This window comes from Mauremys mutica, chromosome 2 (assembly GCF_020497125.1).
Source record: "Mauremys mutica isolate MM-2020 ecotype Southern chromosome 2, ASM2049712v1, whole genome shotgun sequence".
NCBI lineage: Eukaryota > Metazoa > Chordata > Testudines > Geoemydidae > Mauremys > Mauremys mutica.
Window position 1 is genome coordinate 158443808 of NC_059073.1, and position 20544 is coordinate 158464351.

A 20544-nucleotide genomic window follows, 5' to 3' on the forward strand; every position below is an offset into this window, starting at 1 on the left:
AGTTTATGGAGGAGATGGTATGATAGGATACCGGGCTTAGTCAATAGGTTAATTAAGTGCCACACTGGTAAATAGTACAATGGGTCAATGATATGATATTCTTAACCTTTTTCCAGAGGGTATGGCTGGAGAGTCTTGCCCGCATGCTCGGGGTTCAGCTGACCGCCATATTTGGGGTCGGGAAGGAATTTTCCTCCAGGGTAGATTGGCTGTGGCCCTGGAGGTTTTTCGCCTTCCTCCGAAGCATGGGGCAGGGGTCGCTTGCTAAAGGAGTGGGGGGGATCGGCTAATGTGGCCTGCATCTTGCAGGAGGTCAGACTAGATGATCATATTGGTCCCTTCTGATCTTGGATTCTATGATTCTATGATGTACTAACATGAAATCTAATGACCTGATTACCAATATAAGACGACATTTAAGTCTAGCCTATTTATTATATTAATGGGGAAGTAATTAGTTACTGGCAGAGCTCTACCCACTCCTACCCCCAACTCAGAAAGATAAGGAGTATCATCAACAATTGTTCTAGAGAATCAATAACTTCTTCAATCACTATTTAAGCTAAAGACTCGTTAAGAATGATTTAAGTAATATCTCAGAAAATGAACTGAGTAAGTTAAGAGTTAAAAGACTAAATTTGAAGATGTTCTGAGAATCTCTCCAACAAAAACAAAGGAACTATAACTGTCAAGAAAGACTTACAACCCTAACACATATATGCATTAACAAACTACCTATCCATAAGATGAAGAGACTCCATGAAAATACGGAGCCAATGAAAGGGCAAGAGAGGTGTGTTTTTCTAAAATTGCATGGAAATAGGGAAGAGACGACAAGTATAAAAACTCGAAGTGAGCACCCTGCACACACTCTGCTACCCTGCTCAAACTCAACTCATCCTCTCCCACTCTACAAGCAAGCTGACAGACAGAAGAGAGAAGACTCATGAAGAAACCAGCCCAAGAAACAACCCCAGAACCAGCCCCTCACTGGAATGTTTCCCCCCAGATCAGCCTGCGGAAAAACTGGAAGATCCCCCCCTTCTCTGTGGAGTATCTGGAAAGGTCCCTCACCCCTGTGCTGGGATGGTCGAGCCACAGAAGAATTTTGATGTCTCACATATAATCGCAGATGACAGTGAGGATGTGGATTCCTCCGCAAGTTCTGTGTAAACATGTGCTATACACTCCAAAAAATGCTCCCAACGGTCTGAAAAGCAGAGCCCAGACAGCCGTGTGCTCCCTCCTCCAGCTCCCAGAGCACACTGAGCCACAGGCTGCCTACCCCCTTTGTGACACAGGGCCACTGCTGACATCACAGAGGCAAGGTGGGCTGGGGCTGTCTGGCTAGGGCCCTTGGGGTTTGCATCCCCTCAGGTTGGATTAAGGGAGGATTGCTCTTGGCTTTTGTTGGGAATTTTAATTCAAGGGAGCTCCGGGGCCTCCCCACAAACCCTGTCTGTATAATGTGTCATGAGAAAAGGAGATTCGACCACAAAGTGCAAAACCATTCTGTGTCAGTCCACTCCAGTATCTTGCCTCTTGCCTCAGCAAAGGGGAAGGTGAAATCCCCACAATGCACCTGGCCAGCTTTGCTGTTTTCTGACATATGGGTAAAAAATTCCTTCCTCGCCCCTCAGTGACCATGGAATCCCTGAAGCATGAGATTGGCCTGGCCATCTGTCTCAGCCTGAGGCGCTCCAATTGCTAGTCCAGCCACAGCTGCATCGGTGCCCTAGGCTGAGAGAATAAAAGAGCTGAGAAGATTCTTTCTTAAGGATACACATAGACACTAAATCCCATTCCTGAAGGCTGCAATAAAAGGCAATCAGAGCGCAGGATCCGTGGGTATTTATTGAGTCCCAACGGCATGCTGGGGGCTGTACAACACAGGGGAGGGCACAGGCCCGACCCCAAAGAGCAGCGACTCTCGTGCTTGATTTATTTGATTTCCCATTCTCCTGAGCAGGATCTTGTTTAAGGAGGAACTTGAAGGAAGAGAGGGAAGTTTGGGGCAGGAGAAAGGGAGAACAATGTTAGCCTGAGCAGCAACATGGCAGGGAGTTGCACTCGGGTGCTGAATGGAGCTGAGTGAATCAGTGATTTTTCAGTTTGGGGGCCAGTCGAGAAATTAAAAAAAATATATTGGTTCAGTTTGTACTGAAACAAAATTGTTTTGGTTTTTCATTTCAGGTTGTTTGTGGGTGTTTTTCAAACCCTACCCCACTTTTTTTAAAGTAGCCTCAATTTCAAAATGAAAAGTGACAACATTTTGCTGTGGAATGGTCCAAACAGACTGGTTTGACCTTTAAATCAAAACAAAACATTCCCTTTGTGTGTGTGGCTGAAAGGATTTGCTGAATTCGCACGTGGTTTCGGTGGCCCGGAGAGATGCATTTTTGGGGAATTTGCTAGTTCTAGCATAGGACCTACAAGGGAGCCAGGGGGGATGGGGAGTGAGCCAGAATGGGCTGGTCTGACGGGTGAGATTTTACAGCGGGCTCTGAAGGGGAATGAGAGGAGATGTGGTGGGAGGGCAGAGTTAATGAGATGGGTGATGAAGGCCTGGAGCAGGTGGGCTGGGGAGGACAAGGGGGATTGTAGAGACATGGTAAAGGAAAGACTGTTCAGGAAGGGCAGGCAGGGCAGAAAAGGTGGACGAGTTGCATTGTATGTAAGAGAGCACTATGACTGCTCAGAGCTCCGGTATGAAACTGCAGAAAAACCTGAGAGTCTCTGGATTAAGTTTAGAAGTGTGAGCAACAAGGGTGATGTCGTGGTGGGAGTCTGCTATAGACCACCAGACCAGGGGGATGAGGTGGAAGAGGCTTTCTTCCGGCAACTAACAGAAGTTACTGGATCGCAGGCCCTTGTTCTCATGGGAGACTTCAATCACCCTGATATCTGCTGGCAGAGCAATACAGTGGTGCATAGACAATCCAGGAAGTTTTTGGAAAGTGTAGGGGACAATTTTCTGATGCAAGTGCTGGAGGAACCAACTTCTTGACCTGCTGTTCACAAACTGGGAAGAATTAGTAGGGGAAGCAAAAGTAGATGGGAACCTGGGAGGCAGTGACCATGAGATGGTTGAGTTCAGGATCCTGACACAAGGAAGAAAGGAGAGCAGCAGAATACAGACCCTGGGCTTCAGAACAGCAGACTTTGATTCCCTCAGGGAACTGATGGGCAGGATCCTCTGAGAGAATAACGTGAGGGGGAAAAGAGTCCAGGAGAACTGGCTGTATTTTAAAGAATCCTTATTGAGGTTGCAGGAACAAACCATCCCCATGTGTAGAAAGAATAGTAAATAACAGTGAAATCCTTGCTGATCTTAAACACAAAAAAGAAGCTTACAAGAAGTGGAAGATTGGACAAATGACCAGGGAGGAATATAAAAATATTGCTCAGGCATGCAGAAGTGAAATCAGGAAGGCCAAATCACATTTGGAGTTGCAGCTAGCAAGAGATGTTAAGAATAACAAGAAGGGTTTCTTCAGGAATGTTAGCAACAAGAAGAAAGTCAAGGAAAGTGTGGGCCCCTTACTGAATGAGGGAGGCAACCTAGTGACAGAGGATGTGGAAAAAGCTAAAGTACTCAATGCTTTTTTTGCCTCTGTCTTCACAAACAAGGTCAGCTCCCAGATTACTGCACTGGGCAGCACAGCATGGGGAGGAGGTGAGCAGCCCTCTGCGGAGAAAGAAGTGGTTCAGGACTATTTAGAAAAGCTGGACGAGGACAAGTCCATGAGGCCGGATGTGCTGCATCCGATAGTGCTAAAGGAGTTGGCGGATGTGACTGCAGAGCCGTTGGCCATTATCTTTGAAAACTCATGGCGACTGGGGGAGGTCCCGGATGACTGGAAAAAGGCTAATGTAGTGCCTATCTTTAAAAAAGGGAAGAAGGAGGATCTAGGGAACTACAGGGAAGTCAGCCTCACCTCAGTCCCTGGAAAAATCATGGAGCAGGTCCTCAAGGAATCAATTCTGAAGCACTTAGAGAGGAAAATGATCAGGAATAATCAGCATGGATTCATCAAGGGCAAGTCATGCCTGAGTAACCTAATTGCCTTCTATGACAATATAACTGGCTCTGTGGATGAGGGGAAAGCAGTGGATGTGACTTTAGCAAAGCTTTTGATACAGTCTCCCACAGTATTCTTGCTGGCAAGTTAAAGACGTATGGGGTGGATGAATGGACTATAAGGTGGATAGAAAGCTGGCTAGATCGTCGGGCTGAACAGGTAGTGATCAACGACTCCATGTCTAGTTGGCAGCCAGTAGCAAGCCGAGTGCCCCAAGGGTCAGTCTTGTTCAATATCTTCATTAATGATCTGGAGGATGGCGTGCCGTGGACTGCACCCTCAGCAAGTTTGCAGATGACACTAAACTGGGCGGAGTGGTAGATATGCTGGAGGGTAGGGATAGGATACAGAGGGACCTAGACAAATGGGAGGATTGGTCCAAAAGAAATCTGATGAGGTTCAACAAGGGCAAGTGCAGAGTCCTGCACTTAGGACAGAAGATTCCCACGCACTGCTACAGACTAGGGACCGAATGGCTAGGCAACAGTTCTGCAGAAAAGGACCTAGGGGTTACAGTAGACGAGAAGCTGGATATGAGTCAACAGTGTGCTTGTGACAAAGTTCCTCCTCTACCTTGGTGGGTCCTGCGCTTATTGGCGGATTTGCTCGCCTCACAGATTCACCTTGTGGGTTGGGAAACAGGCCAGAGACCTTCCTCTCTGGTAGAAGTCACAGTCCAGGTAATTCCGCCTGTGTCTGATCAGGAGTTGGGAGGTTTGGGGGAAACCCGGGCCCGCCTTCTACTCTGGGTTCGAGCCCAGGGCCCTGTGGCCTACAGCTGTCTAGGGTGCCTCCTGGTACAGCTGCGTGACAGCTACAACTCCCTGGGCTACTTTCCCATGGCCTTCTCACCACAGCACCTTTCTCCTAGTGCCTGATAATGCTTGTACTCCTCAGTCTTCCAGCAATATGTCTTCTCACTCTCAGCTCCTCATGCCTCTTGCTCCCAGCTCCTCTCATGCACGCCACAAACTGAAGTGAGGTCCTCTTTAAACTCAGGTGCCCTGATTAGCTAGCCTGTCCTAATTGATTCTAGCAGTTTCTTAATTGGCTCCAGGTGTCTTAATTATCCTGCCTGTCTTAATTGGTTCTAGCAGGTTCCTGATTACTCTAGTGCAGCCCCTGCTCTGGTCACTCAGGGAACAGAAAACTACTCATCCAGTGACTAGTATATTTGCCCTCTACCAGACTCCTGTACCCCACTGGTCTGGGTCTGTCACAGTGCCCTTGTTGCCAAGAAGGCTAACGACATTTGTAGAAGTAGGGGCATTGCCAGCAGATCAGGGGACGTGATCGTTCCCCTCTATTCGACATTGGTGAGGCCTCATCTGGAACACTGTGTCCAGTTTTGGGCCCCACACTACAAGAAGGATGTGGAAAAATTGGAAAGAGTCCATGGGAGGGCAACAAAAATGATTAGGGGGTTGGAGCACATGACTTATGAGGAAAGGCTGAGGGAACTGGGATTGTTTAGTCTGCAGAAGAGAAGAATGAGGGGGGATTTGATAGCTGCTTTCAACTACCTAAAAGGGGGTTCCAAAGAGGATGGATCTAGACTGTTCTCAGTGGTAGAAGATGACAGAACAAGGATTAATGGTCTCAAGTTGCAATGGGGGAGGTTTAGGTTGGATATTAGGAAAAACTTTTTCACTAGGAGGGTAGTGAAGCACCGGAATGGATTACCTAGGGAGGTGGTGGAATCTCCTTCCTTAGAGGTTTTTAAGGTCAGGCTTTACAAAGCCCTGGTTGGGATGATTTAGTTGGGGATTGGTCCTGCTTTGAGCAGGGGGTTGGACTAGATGACCTCCTGAGGTCCGTTCCAACCCTGATATTCTATGATTCTATGACTGGCGAGATTGGGCAGCAGCCTGGATTTGGGGTGTGGGGAGCAGGAGAAGGAGGGGCAGAATTGTAGCTGACTCCAAGGTTGAGATCGTGGGGTTGATGTAGAGGAGGGTGGCTGTGGGGCCGGCACTAAGAGGGGAGGGTGTGGGGCAGCTGGGCAATGCAGCTCTCCCAAGGGCTAGTATGAGCTGGGGGGGAGAGAGGCAGCCATAGCCTGGAAGGTTTTTGTATTCGGTTTAATGGAATGTATTGGCCTAGAGATTGAAAGGTGTTAACATGACTCCTGCCACTGTACAGCACTAAACAGTGAAAGAAGGCCTGGGATTTTGGAACACACAGATATTGGTCTGCTCAGTCCCACAGCAAACACCCCGTTAAAAAATCTCTGTAACCTTTTATTAAAGACACAGAACAAGAAGGAAACAGTTCACACATTTGAAATGTAGCATCTTGAGGGAGGCTTTTGTTTGAACAATATTCTTTTGCTATCGAGAGTTTTTAGAAGGGAAAAGCCCTGTCTGACGGTCTCTTTGATGGTATTAAAGATGGTAATAACTGTCCTTTGTTTTTCCCTTTGTTATTTTGGGGGTTTTGTTTGCTTTTGTTTGTTTCTTTGTTTTTGGGAAAGAGAAGGAGTTAGTTGAGATGGGCTGGATCTGTTGTCGCAGACAGATGCTGTTTCCAAAAAGACAGAACAAGCCAAAAACACACAAAAAGGGGAAGACTGAAAAAGCAGCTTCAGTTTCCGGTGTTGACTTTCACTTGCAGCCTTGCTGCTGGCAAACTAAAGGCACAGCACACAGTCCAATCAGCCACTCCGAGACCTGACAAACGTGTACCAGCATTGGGTTGCTTAGAACATTGCTTTTTGCTGCCTCTTTTAGTCACAGGCTCACAGCAGTGTTGCTAAATAGGCAGTCTTGGCCAGCTCATCTAGACTCTTACTAAACAGAAGGCAAAAGGAGAGGGAGAGGAAAGAGGAGAAATAGGAGGGAAGGAAAATGACACACAAAGGTGGGGGCGGTGGTAACAGCAGGAACCAAAGTCTTAAATCCCAGGTGGTGTTTGGGATTTGACCAGAGCCAGTGGAGTTGGCTGTGTCATCTGTGTCCCTCTCTCTAAGGCCTGGTCTGGACAGGACATTTCTCGGCATCAGGATCAGGATCATGAAGGCCCAAGAGTCCCTAGGAGATGGTGGATGTGGCAGCCATGCAGTGAAGCTCATTTTTTCCTGTCCACCCATCTCCCAGCTAGTCAGAGCACTTCATTCTCCCCCCAAGGTCTTTTTTCGAACGGACCCCAAAGGGAGCCATGGGTGGAATAGTCCTTCCCCTTATTATTTTGTCCACCAATTAGACCTCATTTCCCCCTTCATCTTCTCCCTCTCATTCTTTTCATAGAATCATAGAATCATAGAATCTCAGGGTTGGAAGGGACCTCAGGAGGTCATCTAGTCCAACCCCCTGCTCAAAGCAGGACCAAACCCAACTAAATCATCCCAGCCAGGGCTTTGTCAAGCCTGACCTTAAAAACCTCTAAGGAAGGAGATTCCACTACCTCCCTAGGTAACCCATTCCAGTTCTTCACCACCCTACTAGTGAAAAAGTTTTTCCTAATATCCAACCTAAACCTCCCCCTCTGCAACTTGAGACCATTACTCCTTGTTCTATCATCTTCTACCACTGAGAACAGTCTAGATCCATCCTCTTTGGAACCCCCTTTCAGGTAGTTGAAAGCAGCTATCAAATCCCCCCTCATTCTTCTCTTCTGCAGACTAAACATCCCAGTTCCCTCAGCCTCTCCTCATAAGTCATGTGCTCCAGCCCCCTAATCATTTTTGTTGCCCTCCGCTGGACTCTCTCCAATTTATCCACATCCTTCTTGTAGTGTGGGGCCCAAAACTGGACACAGTACTCCAAATGAGGCCTCACCAGTGCTGAGTAGAGGGGGATGATCACATCCCTCGATCTGCTGGAAATGCCCCTACTTATACAACCCAAAATGCCATTAGCCTTCTTGGCAACAAGGGCACACTGTTGACTCATATTCAGCTTTTCGTCCACCGTAACCCCTAGGTCCTTTTCTGCAGAACTGCTACCCAGCCATTCGGCCTAGTCTGTAGCAGTGCATGGGATTCTTCCGTCCTAAGTGCAGGACTCTGCACTTGTCCTTGTTGAACCTCATCATATTTCTTTTGGCCCAATCCTCTAATTTGTCTAGGTCCCTCTGTATCCTATCCCTACCCTCCAGCGTATCAACCACTCCTCCCAGTTTAGTGTCATCTGCAAACTTGCTAAGGGTGCAGTCCACACCATCCTCCAGATCGTTAATGAAGATATTGAACAAAACCGGCCCCAGCACCGACCCTTGGGGCACTCCACTTGATACCGGCTGCCATCTAGACATGGAACCATTGATCACTACCCGTTGAGCCCGAGTATCTAGCCAGTTTTCTATCCACCTTACCGTCCATTCATCCAGCCCAGACTTCTTTAACTTGCTGGCAAGAATACTGTGGGAGACTGTATCAAAAGCTTTGCTAAAATCCAGAAATAGTACATCCACTGCTTTCCCCTCATCCACAGAGCCGGTTATCTCGTCATAGAAGGCAATTAGGTTAGTCAGGCATGACTTGCCCTTGGTGAATCCATGCTGACTGTTCCTGATCACTTTCCCCTCCTTTAAGTGGTTCAGGATTGATTCCTTGAGGACCTGTTCCATGATTTTTCCAGGGACTGAGGTGAGACTGACTGGCCTGTAGTTCCCTGGATCTTCCTTCTTCCCTTTTTTAAAGATGGGCACTACATTAGCTTTTTTCCAGTCATCCGGGACCTCCCCCGATCGCCATGATTTTTCAAAGATAATGGCCAATGGCTCTGCAATCTCATCGGCCAACTCCTTTAGCACCCTCGGATGCAACGCATCCGGCCCCATGGACTTGTGCTCGTCCAGCTTTCCTAAATAGCCCCGAACTACTTCTTTCTCCACAGAGAGCTGGTCACCTCCTCCCCATACCGTGCTGCAGAGTGCAGCTGTCTGGGAGCTGACCTTGTCTGTGAAGACAGAGGCAAAAAAAGCATTGAGTACACTAGCTTTCTCCACATCCTCTGTCACTAGGTTCCCTCCCTCATTCAGCAAGGGGGCCCACACTTTCCTTGACTTTCTTCCTGTTGCTAACATACCTAAAGAAACCCTTCTTGTTACTCCTAACATCTCCTGCTAGCTGCAACTCCAAGTGTGATTTGGCCTTCCTGATTTCACACCTGCATGCCTGAACAATACTTTTATACTCCTCCCTGGTTATTTGTCCAATCTTCCACTTCTTGTAAGCTGTTCTTTTGTGTTTAAGATGAGCAAGGATTTCACACTGTTAAGCCAAGCTGGTCGCCTGCCATATTTACTTCTCTTTCCTACACATAGGGATGGTTTGTTCCTGCAACCTCAATAAGGTTTCTTTGAAATACAGCCAGCTTTCCTCGACTCCTTTCCCCGTCATGTTATTCTCCCAGGGGACCTTGCCCATCAGTTCCCTGAGGGAGTCAAAGTCTGCTTTTCTGAAGTCCAGGGTCTCTGTTCTACTGCTTTCCCTTTTTCCTTGTGTCAGGATCCTGAACTCGACCATCTCATGGTCACTGCCCCCCCAGGTTCCCATCCACTATTGCTTCCTCTACTATTTCTTCCCTGTTTGTGAGCAGCAGGTCAAGAAGAGCTTTTCTCCTAGTTGGTTCCTCCAGCACTTGCACCAGGAAATTGTCCCCTACACTTTCCAGAAACTTCCTGGATTGCCTGTGCACTGCTGTATTGCTCTCCCAGCAGATATCAGGGTGATTAAAGTCACCCATGAGAACCAGGGCCTGTGATCTAGCAACTTCTGTTAGTTGCTGGAAGAAAGCCTCGTCCACCTCATCCCCCTGGTCCGGTGGTCTGTAGCAGACTCCCACCACGACATTACCCTTGTTGTTCATACTTCTAAATTTAATCCAGAGACACTCAGGTTTTTCTGCAGTTTCATACTGGAGCTCTGAGCAGTCATACTGCTCTCTTACGTACAACGCAACTCCCCCACCTTTTCTGCCCTGCCTATCCTTCCTGAACAGTTTATATCCATCCATGACAGTACTCACAACAGGTCAGTTATCACAACAAGTCTCAGTTAGTCCAATAACATCATAATTCCCTGACTGTGCCAGGACTTCTAGTTCTCCTGCTTGTTCCCCAGGCTTCTTGCATTAGTGTATAGGCATTTAAGATAACCCGCTGATTGTCCCGCTTTCTTGGTCTGAGACAGGAGTCCTCCCCTCTTGTAATCTCCTGCTTGTGCTTCCTCCCGGTATCCCACATCCCCACTTACCTCGGGGCTTTGGTCTCCTTCCCCCAGTGAACCTAGTTTAAAGCCCTCCTCACTAGGTTAGCCAGCCTGCTTGCAAAGATGCTCTTCCCTCTCTTCGTGAGGTGGAGCCCGTCTCTGCCTAGCAATCCTTCTTCTTGGAATGACCATCCCATTGTCAAAGAATCCAAACCCTTCTCGCCGACACCATCTGCGTAGCCATTCGTTGATTTCCACGATTCGACGGTCTCTACCCTGGCCTTTTCCTGCCACAGGGAGGATAGACGAGAACACCACTTGCGCCTCAAACTCCTTTATCCTTCTTCCCAGAGTCACGTAGTCTGCAGTGATACGTCAAGGTCATTCTTGGCAGTATCATTTGTGCCCACGTGGAGAAGCAGGAAGGGGTAGCGATCCGAGGGCTGGATGAGTCTCGGCAGTCTCTCCGTCACATCGTGAATCCTAGCCCCTGGCAAGCAGCACACCTCTCGGTTTCTCCCGGTCAGGGCGGCAGATAGATGACTCAGTTCCCCCTGAGGAGAGAGTCCCCGACCACCACCACCCTCCTCCTCCTCTTGGGAGTGGTGGTCGTGGAACCCCCATCCCTAGGAAGGTGCATCTCATGCCTTCCAATCAGTGGAGTCTCCTTTTGCTCTGTTCCCTCAGGTGCGTCATCCACTCCACTCTCTGCACTAATACCTGTGGAGAGAAACATTGAAAACGGTTGCTCACCTGTATCTGTGTTTCTGGTACATGGATGTTTCTGGTACTCTTTCCCCTTCTGGAAGTCACATGCCGCCACTTATCCTCGCTGGCCTTCTGTCCCCGCTGCGTAGCCTGCTCTGAATCTTCAGAAAGTTGTGCCCGCTGCAGCTGATCCTGACGTCTATCCAGGACATCCTCATTTTCTTTTATAGAATGCAGGGTTGTTGTTCGTTTCTCCAGACCTTGAATCTTCTCTTCCAAGATGGAGATCAGCTTGCACTTGGTACAGACAAAGTCGCTCCTATCCTGTGGAAGGAAGACAAACATGGCGCATCCTGTGCAGGTCACAACGGCGGATTGCTCAGCATCCATGGTCTCTTCCTTCTAAGAGCTCTCTCCAGGCAAACTCCTTCTGTTTGCCTCTCTGCTGTTCGCTGCTCAGCTGGTTCGCAGCTGACTGCCTTTTTATAACAGTCAGGCCCAGCTGGAACAAAGCACTCCCAGATCAAACTGGTCAAACAAAGCAATCAAACAATCAAGCACACAGTCAAACTGCCAAACTGGCCCCCCCAACAGACACTCAGATACTCACCAGCGCAGTCCCCCCTACTGCAGCACTTAGCGTACCTCTGCTCAGAGGGATCCCAGGCAAAACTCCTTCTGTTTGCCTCTCTGCTGTTCGCTGCTCAGCTGGTTCGCAGCTGACTGCCTTTTTATAACAGTCAGGCCCAGCTGGAACAAAGCACTCCCAGATCAAACTGGTCAAACAAGCAATCAAACAATCAAGCACACAGGTCAAAACTGCCCCCCCAACAGACACTCAGATACTCACCAGCGCAAGTCCCCCTACTGCAGCACTTAGCGTACCTCTGCTCAGAGGGATCCCAGGCAAACTCCTTCTGTTTGCCGCTCTGCTGTTCGCTGCTCAGCTGGTTCGCAGCTGACTGCCTTTTTATAACAGTCAGGCCCAGCTGGAACAAAGCACTCCCAGATCAAACTGGTCAAACAAGCAATCAAACAATCAAGCACACAGTCAAACTGCCCCCCCAACAGACACTCAGATACTCACCAGCGCAGTCCCCCTACTGCAGCACTTAGCGTACCTCTGCTCAGAGGGATCCCAGGCAAACTCCTTCTGTTTGCCGCTCTGCTGTTCGCTGCTCAGCTGGTTCGCAGCTGACTGCCTTTTTATAACAGTCAGGCCCAGCTGGAACAAAGCACTCCCAGATCAAACTGGTCAAACAAGCAATCAAACAATCAAGCACACAGTCAAACTGCCAAACTGTCCCCCCAACAGACACTCAGATACTCACCAGCGCAGTCCCCCTACTGCAGCACTTAGCGTACCTCTGCTCAGAGGGATCCCAGGCAAACTCCTTCTGTTTGCCTCTCTGCTGTTCGCTGCTCAGCTGGGTTGCAGCTGACTGCCTTTTTATAACAGTCAGGCCCAGCTGGAACAAAGCACTCCCAGATCAAACTGGTCAAACAAGCAATCAAACAATCAAGCACACAGTCAAACTGCCCCCCCCAACAGACACTCAGATACTCACCAGCGCAGTCCCCCTACTGCAGCACTTAGCGTATCTCTGCTCAGAGGGATCCCAGGCAAACTCCTTCTGTTTGCCTCTCTGCTGTTCGCTTTTCTAGTCTCTTCCTCTGCACCTCCTCCAACCCCTTTCCCTGGGACCTGTGGGCTCTTCCCCTGAGATTCCCCAGCTCTCTTTTTTCTCTCTCTTCTCCCCACGCCTCTTTCTTTCCTTCTGTCCCTTTTTGGCTCTGTCTCCCCAAACCCACTTGCTCCCCATTCCCCATTGGTGTCTTTCCCTAGTGCCTGTCTCTGCTCCCTGCCTCCTCTCCCTGCTTTTTCCTACCCATGTACTTTCTCTCTCTGCATCCACACACTCACACAGAGTGACTGAGGAAGAGTCTAATTTAGAGTGAATCAAAGCTCTTGACTCTCTTCAGGAAAAGCTGCCAGACTATAGGATGGTCCCTGGCTCCAGCTTTCTGATCATCTCAAAGTTCTTTTGTAACAAGAGTATCTTGTCCCCCCCACCCCAGGCAGTGTTGTCAGGGGCATCTGCTCTTCCAATGTGTCACTAAGGAGCAGTTTAGTGGCCACGAGAGATGTAAAGGCAGTCTAGAATTGTTCAGTGGACGCATATTTTCACTAGGCATTCCAGGGACTCAGTCAAAGAGGTGGGAAGCAGCATGGCTGTTGGTAGGTCTCTTTAATCTATGTGTGAAGAAAGTTCCTCTCTTTCTACAGTCTCTCCAGAAAGCATTACCAAGTGTTCGTCATTCAAAGTGTTTTAGCAAGGTGGGTGAGGAGTATTATCTCCATTTTACAGATGGGGAAACTGAGGCATGGAGAGGGGGAGATCAACGTTCTCAAAAGCAGCTACTGATTTTTGGGTGCCTTCATTTCTTGTGCCCAACTGGGGACACCTGGGGGCTGTTTTTCAGTGGGGCTGTGGAGCCAGTGCTCCTATTGCCTTCAACTGAATTTGGGGCTAGAGCTGATCTGGAAGTAAAAGGCCTCTGCATGGAGAATCCTGGCCTTCTGCGGTGCTCTGGGGATGTGCAGAGCTTGAGTGTGGGCCTTGTGGCTTTGTTCTCTCTTCGCCCCCTACCAGGATGATGTGGAGGTATCTCAGCTAGGGTCTCATGGAGATTTCCTCCCCCAGAGCCTTCTACCACGGGTTTGACCATGGGGGTGGGATGACTTAGCCGCAGAATTCCAAGAAACTGCATCCTGAAAACAATTCAGATCAGATCAAAACCCTCATTGGACAAAGGATCATGGTGCAGTATGAGTGAACAGAGAGAACAAGCAACGGCGGTGTGAAACTTTCTGTACTCCGCTACTTTCTGGAAGCCAAATTCTGCAACATGGGAAATTCCCAGGGCCCAAATTCTTCTCTTACAGAGATCTATCTTTAAATGACTGCCCTTGTCGGATTTCTAGCCCCATACTAGCCCATGCTTATTAAATTCTTAGAGAACAATGTGAAAGGCTATTGAGCACATTTGCAGAAGTGGAGACAGAGAGTGTATATTTTAATACAGGGTTCAGTTCAAGCTTCTCTGGGTGCTCACACTTCTGGGAATGATTTCAGCAACTGTTCTGATCATCAGAGAAGTTGTCACAACGAAGGCCCCGACCTTACAAGCTGATCATTGTGGGTGGTTCACTGCACCTAGGATGAAGCTCACCAATGACTCTGCAGGAGTCCACCTACACTGAGCTGCTAGCAGGGTTTGAACCTGAGAGTGTTTCCAAAGGGGTCCCCTTTCTACCTATGATTCCTTTACAATGCAACTGATGTAACAATGACAACATAGTGGTGTGAGTAAAAATATTTGAAGGTGTAAAATTGCCATGCAATGGGGTCAAACTTAGTAGAAGTCCCAGGGCTATCACTAATTAAAATGGATTAATCATCTCTCTTGCGTGCAGTGATTATGATAAAGTAGCTCATTCAATGGAGATGTTTGTAAATGCTGAGATGAAAAAGCCGTATTCTTTCAAAGGTCCCAGTTTTACCATGAGATGAGTGTGGGTGGACCCCAGCGGCTGTACGGAGTTCAGACAAGTTTGGGGGCCAAAGCCACTGATCCTCTAACTGGTCCACATGGAAGGCCTTTTGTGCATGTGCAGAGCCCCAATGAAGTCAATTCGACTATTCACATGAGCAAACTCATGCAGAAGTGACATAATCCCTCAAACCGGTCCACTTCGCTGGATCCCTGCATCCATGTGGCAGACCCTCCTTGGCTTCCATGGAGCTCCTTGTAGGGGTAAGGACTCGAGTGTGCAGGGCAGCTTGTGGAATCCTGGCTTGCATTTGCAGGGACAGGGCCTGATTTAAAACAAGATGCAACAAGTGAGTGTGACAAACACTAGGAGGAAAGGGCATGTGAAATGAGAGTGACAGTAACAAGTTCAGCTTGGTCCATGGCCTTAGGGTGACCAGATGTCCCGATTTTATAGGGACAGTCCCAATTTTTGGGTCTTTTTCTTATATAGGCTCCTACTACCCCCACCCCCATCCCGATTTTTCACGTTTGCTGTCTGGTCACCCTACACGGGCTTGTTGTGTGTGGTTAATTTGTGTGTGTGTTTTATAACATGCATTACCCTGCATAGTTCTGTTTGGGAATGTGTGTGTTTCACATGTGTGTGTGTGTGTGTGTTTCACATGTGTGTGTGTGTGTGTGTTTTCTCATATCTCTGCCTGTCTGTAGTCTGTCTTAGGTACTCCTGTGGGCCCATTATTGTAGGAGCTGATCACCTCCCAAACTTTAAGGTCTTTATCCTCATACCACCACTGGGAGGCAGGGCAAGGCTATAACCCCCACTGCAGAGGTGGGGAACTGAGACACAGAGAAGGTAGGATTTCAATGGGATTTAGGTGCCTAAACCCATGAGGATCTGGGCCCAAGTGACTGGCCCACCGTGGCACTGGGAGCCTGCGGCACAGCAGGGCCTGGTTCCCACAACAATCCCGGGGCTGACCCCGTGGCTGTTCACAGCCGGCAGGGCCGGCCCACAACATTTTGGCACCAGAGGCGGGGAGCTCAAATGACACCAAAATTTTGAAAAGTCTCAATTCTGCCTTCTTCCTATTCTACTCCTCTCATGGTACTGCTCTGCTACCTAAACCAATACAGGAAAACTAACAACTTAAAATGCCTTGTTCAAAAATTGTAAGTAACACTTAGCTTTCAAATATCTGAACAGCAAATGTAAACACTGGCATTTTTATCTGTTTGAATGATCAAAGTGGTGCTTTCTGTGCCTTCTTGGTTGCAAAGATTTGAACTGCTTCCTGCTGATGGTCCACAGTCTGGGCCAGCTCATGCTCTATTGAGATGGTTGCAAGGCCGACCAGGCTCTCCTGTGTCATTGTGGAGTGTAGATGCATTTTTATTAACTTCAGCTTGGAGAAGCGGCGTTCTTCACTGGCAACTGTTACAGGAAGTGTTAGAAGTAGGCACAGAGCAACACAAGCATTTGGAAAGAGGGTGCTCATCTTATTTGTGCACCTATATTCCAGAACAGCCTTTGGAGTTGATCTTGCTGAAATGTATCTTGAAAGGGCTTTCAGTTCATCACCTAAATCACTCGCATCAATATTGCGCATGTCATCACTGTCTCCAGTGCCCTGTATTGCTGGTGTAGGTCTTCTTCAGGTAAAGTGAAGAGTTTTGGAATATCATACAACATCCCAAATATACTGCCGTGTGCCTTGAGCTGCATGAAACATTCTTCAACTGACTGTATTGCACAATCTAGCACCTGGTTAAAGAATTCAACTTTGAATTGTTGTTTCGGGTGTGAGGAGAACTTAACATAGGGAAACAGATTCAATTGGTATAATGACCCAACCATTCCCAGTCTTTGTTTAGGCCACAGTGAATTGATATGCAAACTAGATACTATTAACTGTGGCCTAAACAAAGACTGGGAATGGTTGGGTCATTACACCAATTGAATCTGTTTCCCTATGTTAAGTTCTCCTCACACCTTCTATGGGCCATCTTAATTATCACTTCAAAAAGTTTTTTTTCCTCCTGCTGACGATAGCTCATCTCAATTGATTAGACTCTGCCTGTTGGTATGCATACTTCCACCTTTTCATGTTCTCTGTATGTATAAATATCCCCTGTCTGTGTGTTCCATTCTATGCATCCGAAGAAGTGAGCTGCAGCTCACAAACGCTCATGCTAAAATAAATTTGTTAGTCTTTAAGGTGCCACAAGTACTCCTGTTCTTTTTGTGGATACAGACTAACACGGCTGCTACTCTGAAACCAGAGTAATATCTTGCTGACTTCAGATCTGCCACAATCTTCTGTTTGACTTTTGTTGCCAGTAACTGTATGATCTCTTTTTGAATTGTTTTTCCAAGGTAGTGGTGTGTGTACATTTCTTGGGTGGTGACTCTTTTTAGATGCTCCTGGAGTACAGCATCAAACTCAGCCATCAGCTCCACAGTTTTAAGGAAGTTTCCATTGATTGGCACATACAGGTGATCTGAAGTGCCACGTGGTGCTAGGTTTTGGGTAGCAAGCATTCTCACAATGGCAATGAGCCTTTTCAGAACATTTTGCCAGTTAAGAGACTCTGATGCAATCTTCTCTTGATGCTGATCATCTATGGTGGCCTTTAACCTTATTCTCATCTCAAGCTCTTTCCACTTATGGAATGCTCTCTGGTGATTTGCTGCCTTCTCACGACATGGCACATTTCTAGCCAGATTTTTCTAGTCCTTTGTTCCTGTAGAACCCAATGGGGCTGGAACATTAGACTGGAAGAGTTTGCAACAAAACCAGTATGCAGCATTCTGGGTTTTTGAGTACATAAGCCATTGCCTCTCCACTTTGTCACCATTGGGGATTTCACGCCAGTAATGTGTTGGATGGAAACTTCTATTTTCATTGTCTTTGGGGAACAGGACATTTTTCACTTGCTGTGGCCCATGCAGTACAAGGAAGTCCCTCAGGCTACTGCTCATGTGGATCCACAGTCCTGGATCATCTTGACTTAAGGACCAAAACTCAGTAGCAGCTGTTTCTTGCGCCTCCACCACACATTTCTCTGATCTACACTTTTCTTCAGGAATGTGCATGGTTACATCCATTTGAGATGGAGATATGGATGCTGCAGTAGATGCCAGGTCACCTGCACTCTGACTAACTGGAAGATCAGGCATCTCCTCACCACTCACATCCTCACTGGGGCCGGAAGGCTCACCGTGAACATTTGTGTCTATGTATCTCAGAGAGAGCTCCTTCCTGCTTGGATAGAAAAGCTTCCTTTGCTTTCTTTCTTCTGAAAGCTGCCTCAGAGGGGCGTTTTCTTCTTTCACTCATGACTGCTGTTCTGTGCCAGCTATTGTGGCTCTCAACACTCAGTTGAAGGGGACAAATAACCAGGCTGGTAGCAGGGCCTGAGTGAGGGAAGATATGGAGATATACCGATCTTATAGAACTGGAAGGTCATTGAGTACAGCCCCCTGCCTTCACTAATAGGACCAATACTGATTTTGCCCCCCGATCCTTAAGTGGCCCCCTCAAGAATTGAACTTACAACCCTGGGTTTAGCAGGCCAATGTTCAAACCACTGAGCTATCCCTCCTCCTCGTGGCATCTTAAGGGCCTAACTGGCTCCTACTACTTCAGTTGACTGCCTGTTCTCTTCAAGTGAGTTCAGGGAAGCAGCAGGAAACAGGAAGCTCCCTGAGAAGCTGGTGTTAATCAGTCCAGGCTCTTGGGGGTGCTAGAGAGGTACATAAGAGGTTCCTTCTCCTCTCTCTCCCTGCAGCCCCTGCTGCTTTCTGTTATTCCCTCTCACCAATTCTCCTGCCTGCCTGTTACATCCCTTGTGCTCTCCTTCCTCCAGCACAGCACTCCACCATCTCTGTGCATCTAGAGCACAGAGAATAACATATGCACCAACAGCAGACACAATTTTCTACACTCTGGGTCCTAGTGGTGCTGGTGCACCCCCTCCCCCCCAGTCTGGCACCTCAGGAGGCTGCCTCAGTTCGCCTCATGGTAAGGCCAGCCTTGACAGCCAGGCCGCGGCCCTTCCCCAGAGCGGTGTAAGGGACCCCGCCAGGGTGTGCGTCCTGCTCTTTCCCCGCAGTGGCTGCAGGGAGGAGCCCAGTCCAGGAATCTGGGCAGGGCAGCGGAGGTGGAGCCCAAATTGCCCATTGCTAGGCGACAGGGAGAGGTGGAACCCATGCCCCGCCTCCGGGGTGCTCACTCCCCACCGGGCCCCGGCCCCGCACATGCGCAGAAGCACAGAGGGACCAGCTCCCCCTGTTGCATGTTCCAGCTGTGGCTCGGCCCGTGTCCGCGCTGCTCCGCGGGGCCATGGCCGGGCCCCAGGGGCTGAGGCACCAGCACACCATGCTGGAGCGGGCCAAGCAGGGCCGGCTTTAGGGCGATTCACCCAATTCCCCCGAATGGGGCCTTGCACCCCTAAGAGGGCCCCGCGCCCCTAAGAGGGCCCTGCAATGTCCGTAAGGACCCTCCTCTGACGTGCCACCAAAGGCACCGGCAGCCAATAGTCCAGCTGCTGTCTTTGGCAGCAGCTCTTTTGAATCAGGCCCCGCAGTGCCTAAAGCCGGCCCTGGGGCCGAGAAGTTCGTCTCCGAGCACCGCTTCCCCGACTGCAACCTCCGGGGCAGGTGGGAGTCGGACCGGTCCGCTGCTAGTTCCGCCCCCTCCGGCTGGGAAACAGCAGCCCGCAGGCGTCCCCCCAGCCCCTGCAGCGGGGCTTGCCCACCTCTCCCCCCAGCACCCTCACTTCCAGCGCCCCTCCCCCTGTGCCTGGAGCGGCCCGGCCCGGTGCGCCAGGGCCGAGGTGGGCGTGGAGCTGGCTCAGGCCGCTGGGTGGGGGGTGCTCACACGAGCTATGGAGCAAGCCCCGCTGGCCGGTGGGGGACCCGAGTCACCCCCAGCCCCTGCTTCCTGCTGGCCAGGCTGTGAGCACGGGCCATGATCAGACGGGTCTGGATTTGGAAAGTGACGTGGCTTGTCCCCAGTGAAACCCGCTGCTCAGGCTGTGGCTTTGCCTGAGAGTCGCAGTGACTCCAGCCGTGCCCTGGGGCAGGGGGCGATCAGATGGGGTGTGCACACCTGCTACAGCCTGGGTGTGGCTGCTCTGAAAGCATGGAGCAGGCTGAGGTGTTAATTTCAGTTTACATGTTTGCCAAATTATGTATAAAAGTTAAAATAAGTTCTGTAAATCAAAAGGCCATTTTGGTTTGATAAAAGGACAAGGCAACCTCCATTTTGGGTCAGGTTCTTGTTCCTCAGAAAAGGCGGGAAAATGGAAAGCGCAGGAATCTGACCTTGCCCAGCAACAGCTCCCTATAAAGACCAATGAGGGGAGGGGCCAGGGGCAGTGGCTCTTGAGCTTTTAAGCTGTCAGAGGTTCAGGTGTCTAGCTCTCTCTCGTAGTGCGGTACAATCTTGGCACTGGCTATTGGCCTGCAATAGTTACTTACTAATTAAGTTGGGGTTGTTTGTTTATTGTTTTAGGAAAGCAAACTTGCATACACGGACCTGGTCCGATTATTCAGATCAATCGTGCACTCAGGACGACGCAAAGCGGGTTAGGGTGGGAGTTAAGATAGGGATACGTATGTACCCGTCTATTTCATTTGTCCACGGTCGGTGTTCATTGCCGGCTTCTGTCATCTGGATCCTGCAGCCCCTTTATCACTGATGTCTGTAAAGGTAGAAGAAAATCTTCTGTTATAAGTGCATGTGTGTGCCTGTGTGTTACTCTGAATCTCCAGAATCATAAATCCATTCCCCTTTCCCTTCCTTCCTCTCCCCTTAGCAAAGAAAGTGGTCTTGGTTGTTTTACATTTGTGCGTGTGTTATTCATTTGGGGTCAGCTCTGATAGATGGCCTTAAAAGGGGGACTCAGCGGGAGGTAAACTGTAAGGCTCCCCGAGATCTTCTGATCAGATCGGCCTACAGAGATAAAAATCCTTACAGATTGGGGGAGGTGAAGGGACACTCGCAAGATCCTTTATTGTGTGTTTAAATTAAAGGCTTTAAA

The 20544-nt window shown here is 49.0% G+C and overlaps 1 protein-coding gene across 3 annotated transcripts in view; it reads right to left on the reverse strand.

Moving 5' to 3' along the window:
• Positions 1–1256, reverse strand: part of LOC123364118 — a 110209-nt gene extending 108953 nt beyond the window's left edge. The window contains exon 1 of one of the 3 annotated variants that reach the window (XM_045005941.1): positions 1121–1243. In XM_045005941.1, the coding sequence (XP_044861876.1) occupies positions 1121–1177 (57 nt within the window). In that variant the 5' untranslated portion in view covers positions 1178–1243. Of the gene's footprint in view, positions 1–1074 lie in introns of all 3 variants that reach the window. The other 2 variants (XR_006577002.1, XR_006577001.1) reach the window with 2 other exon arrangements.
• Between the last annotated feature and the right edge of the window lie 19288 nt (positions 1257–20544).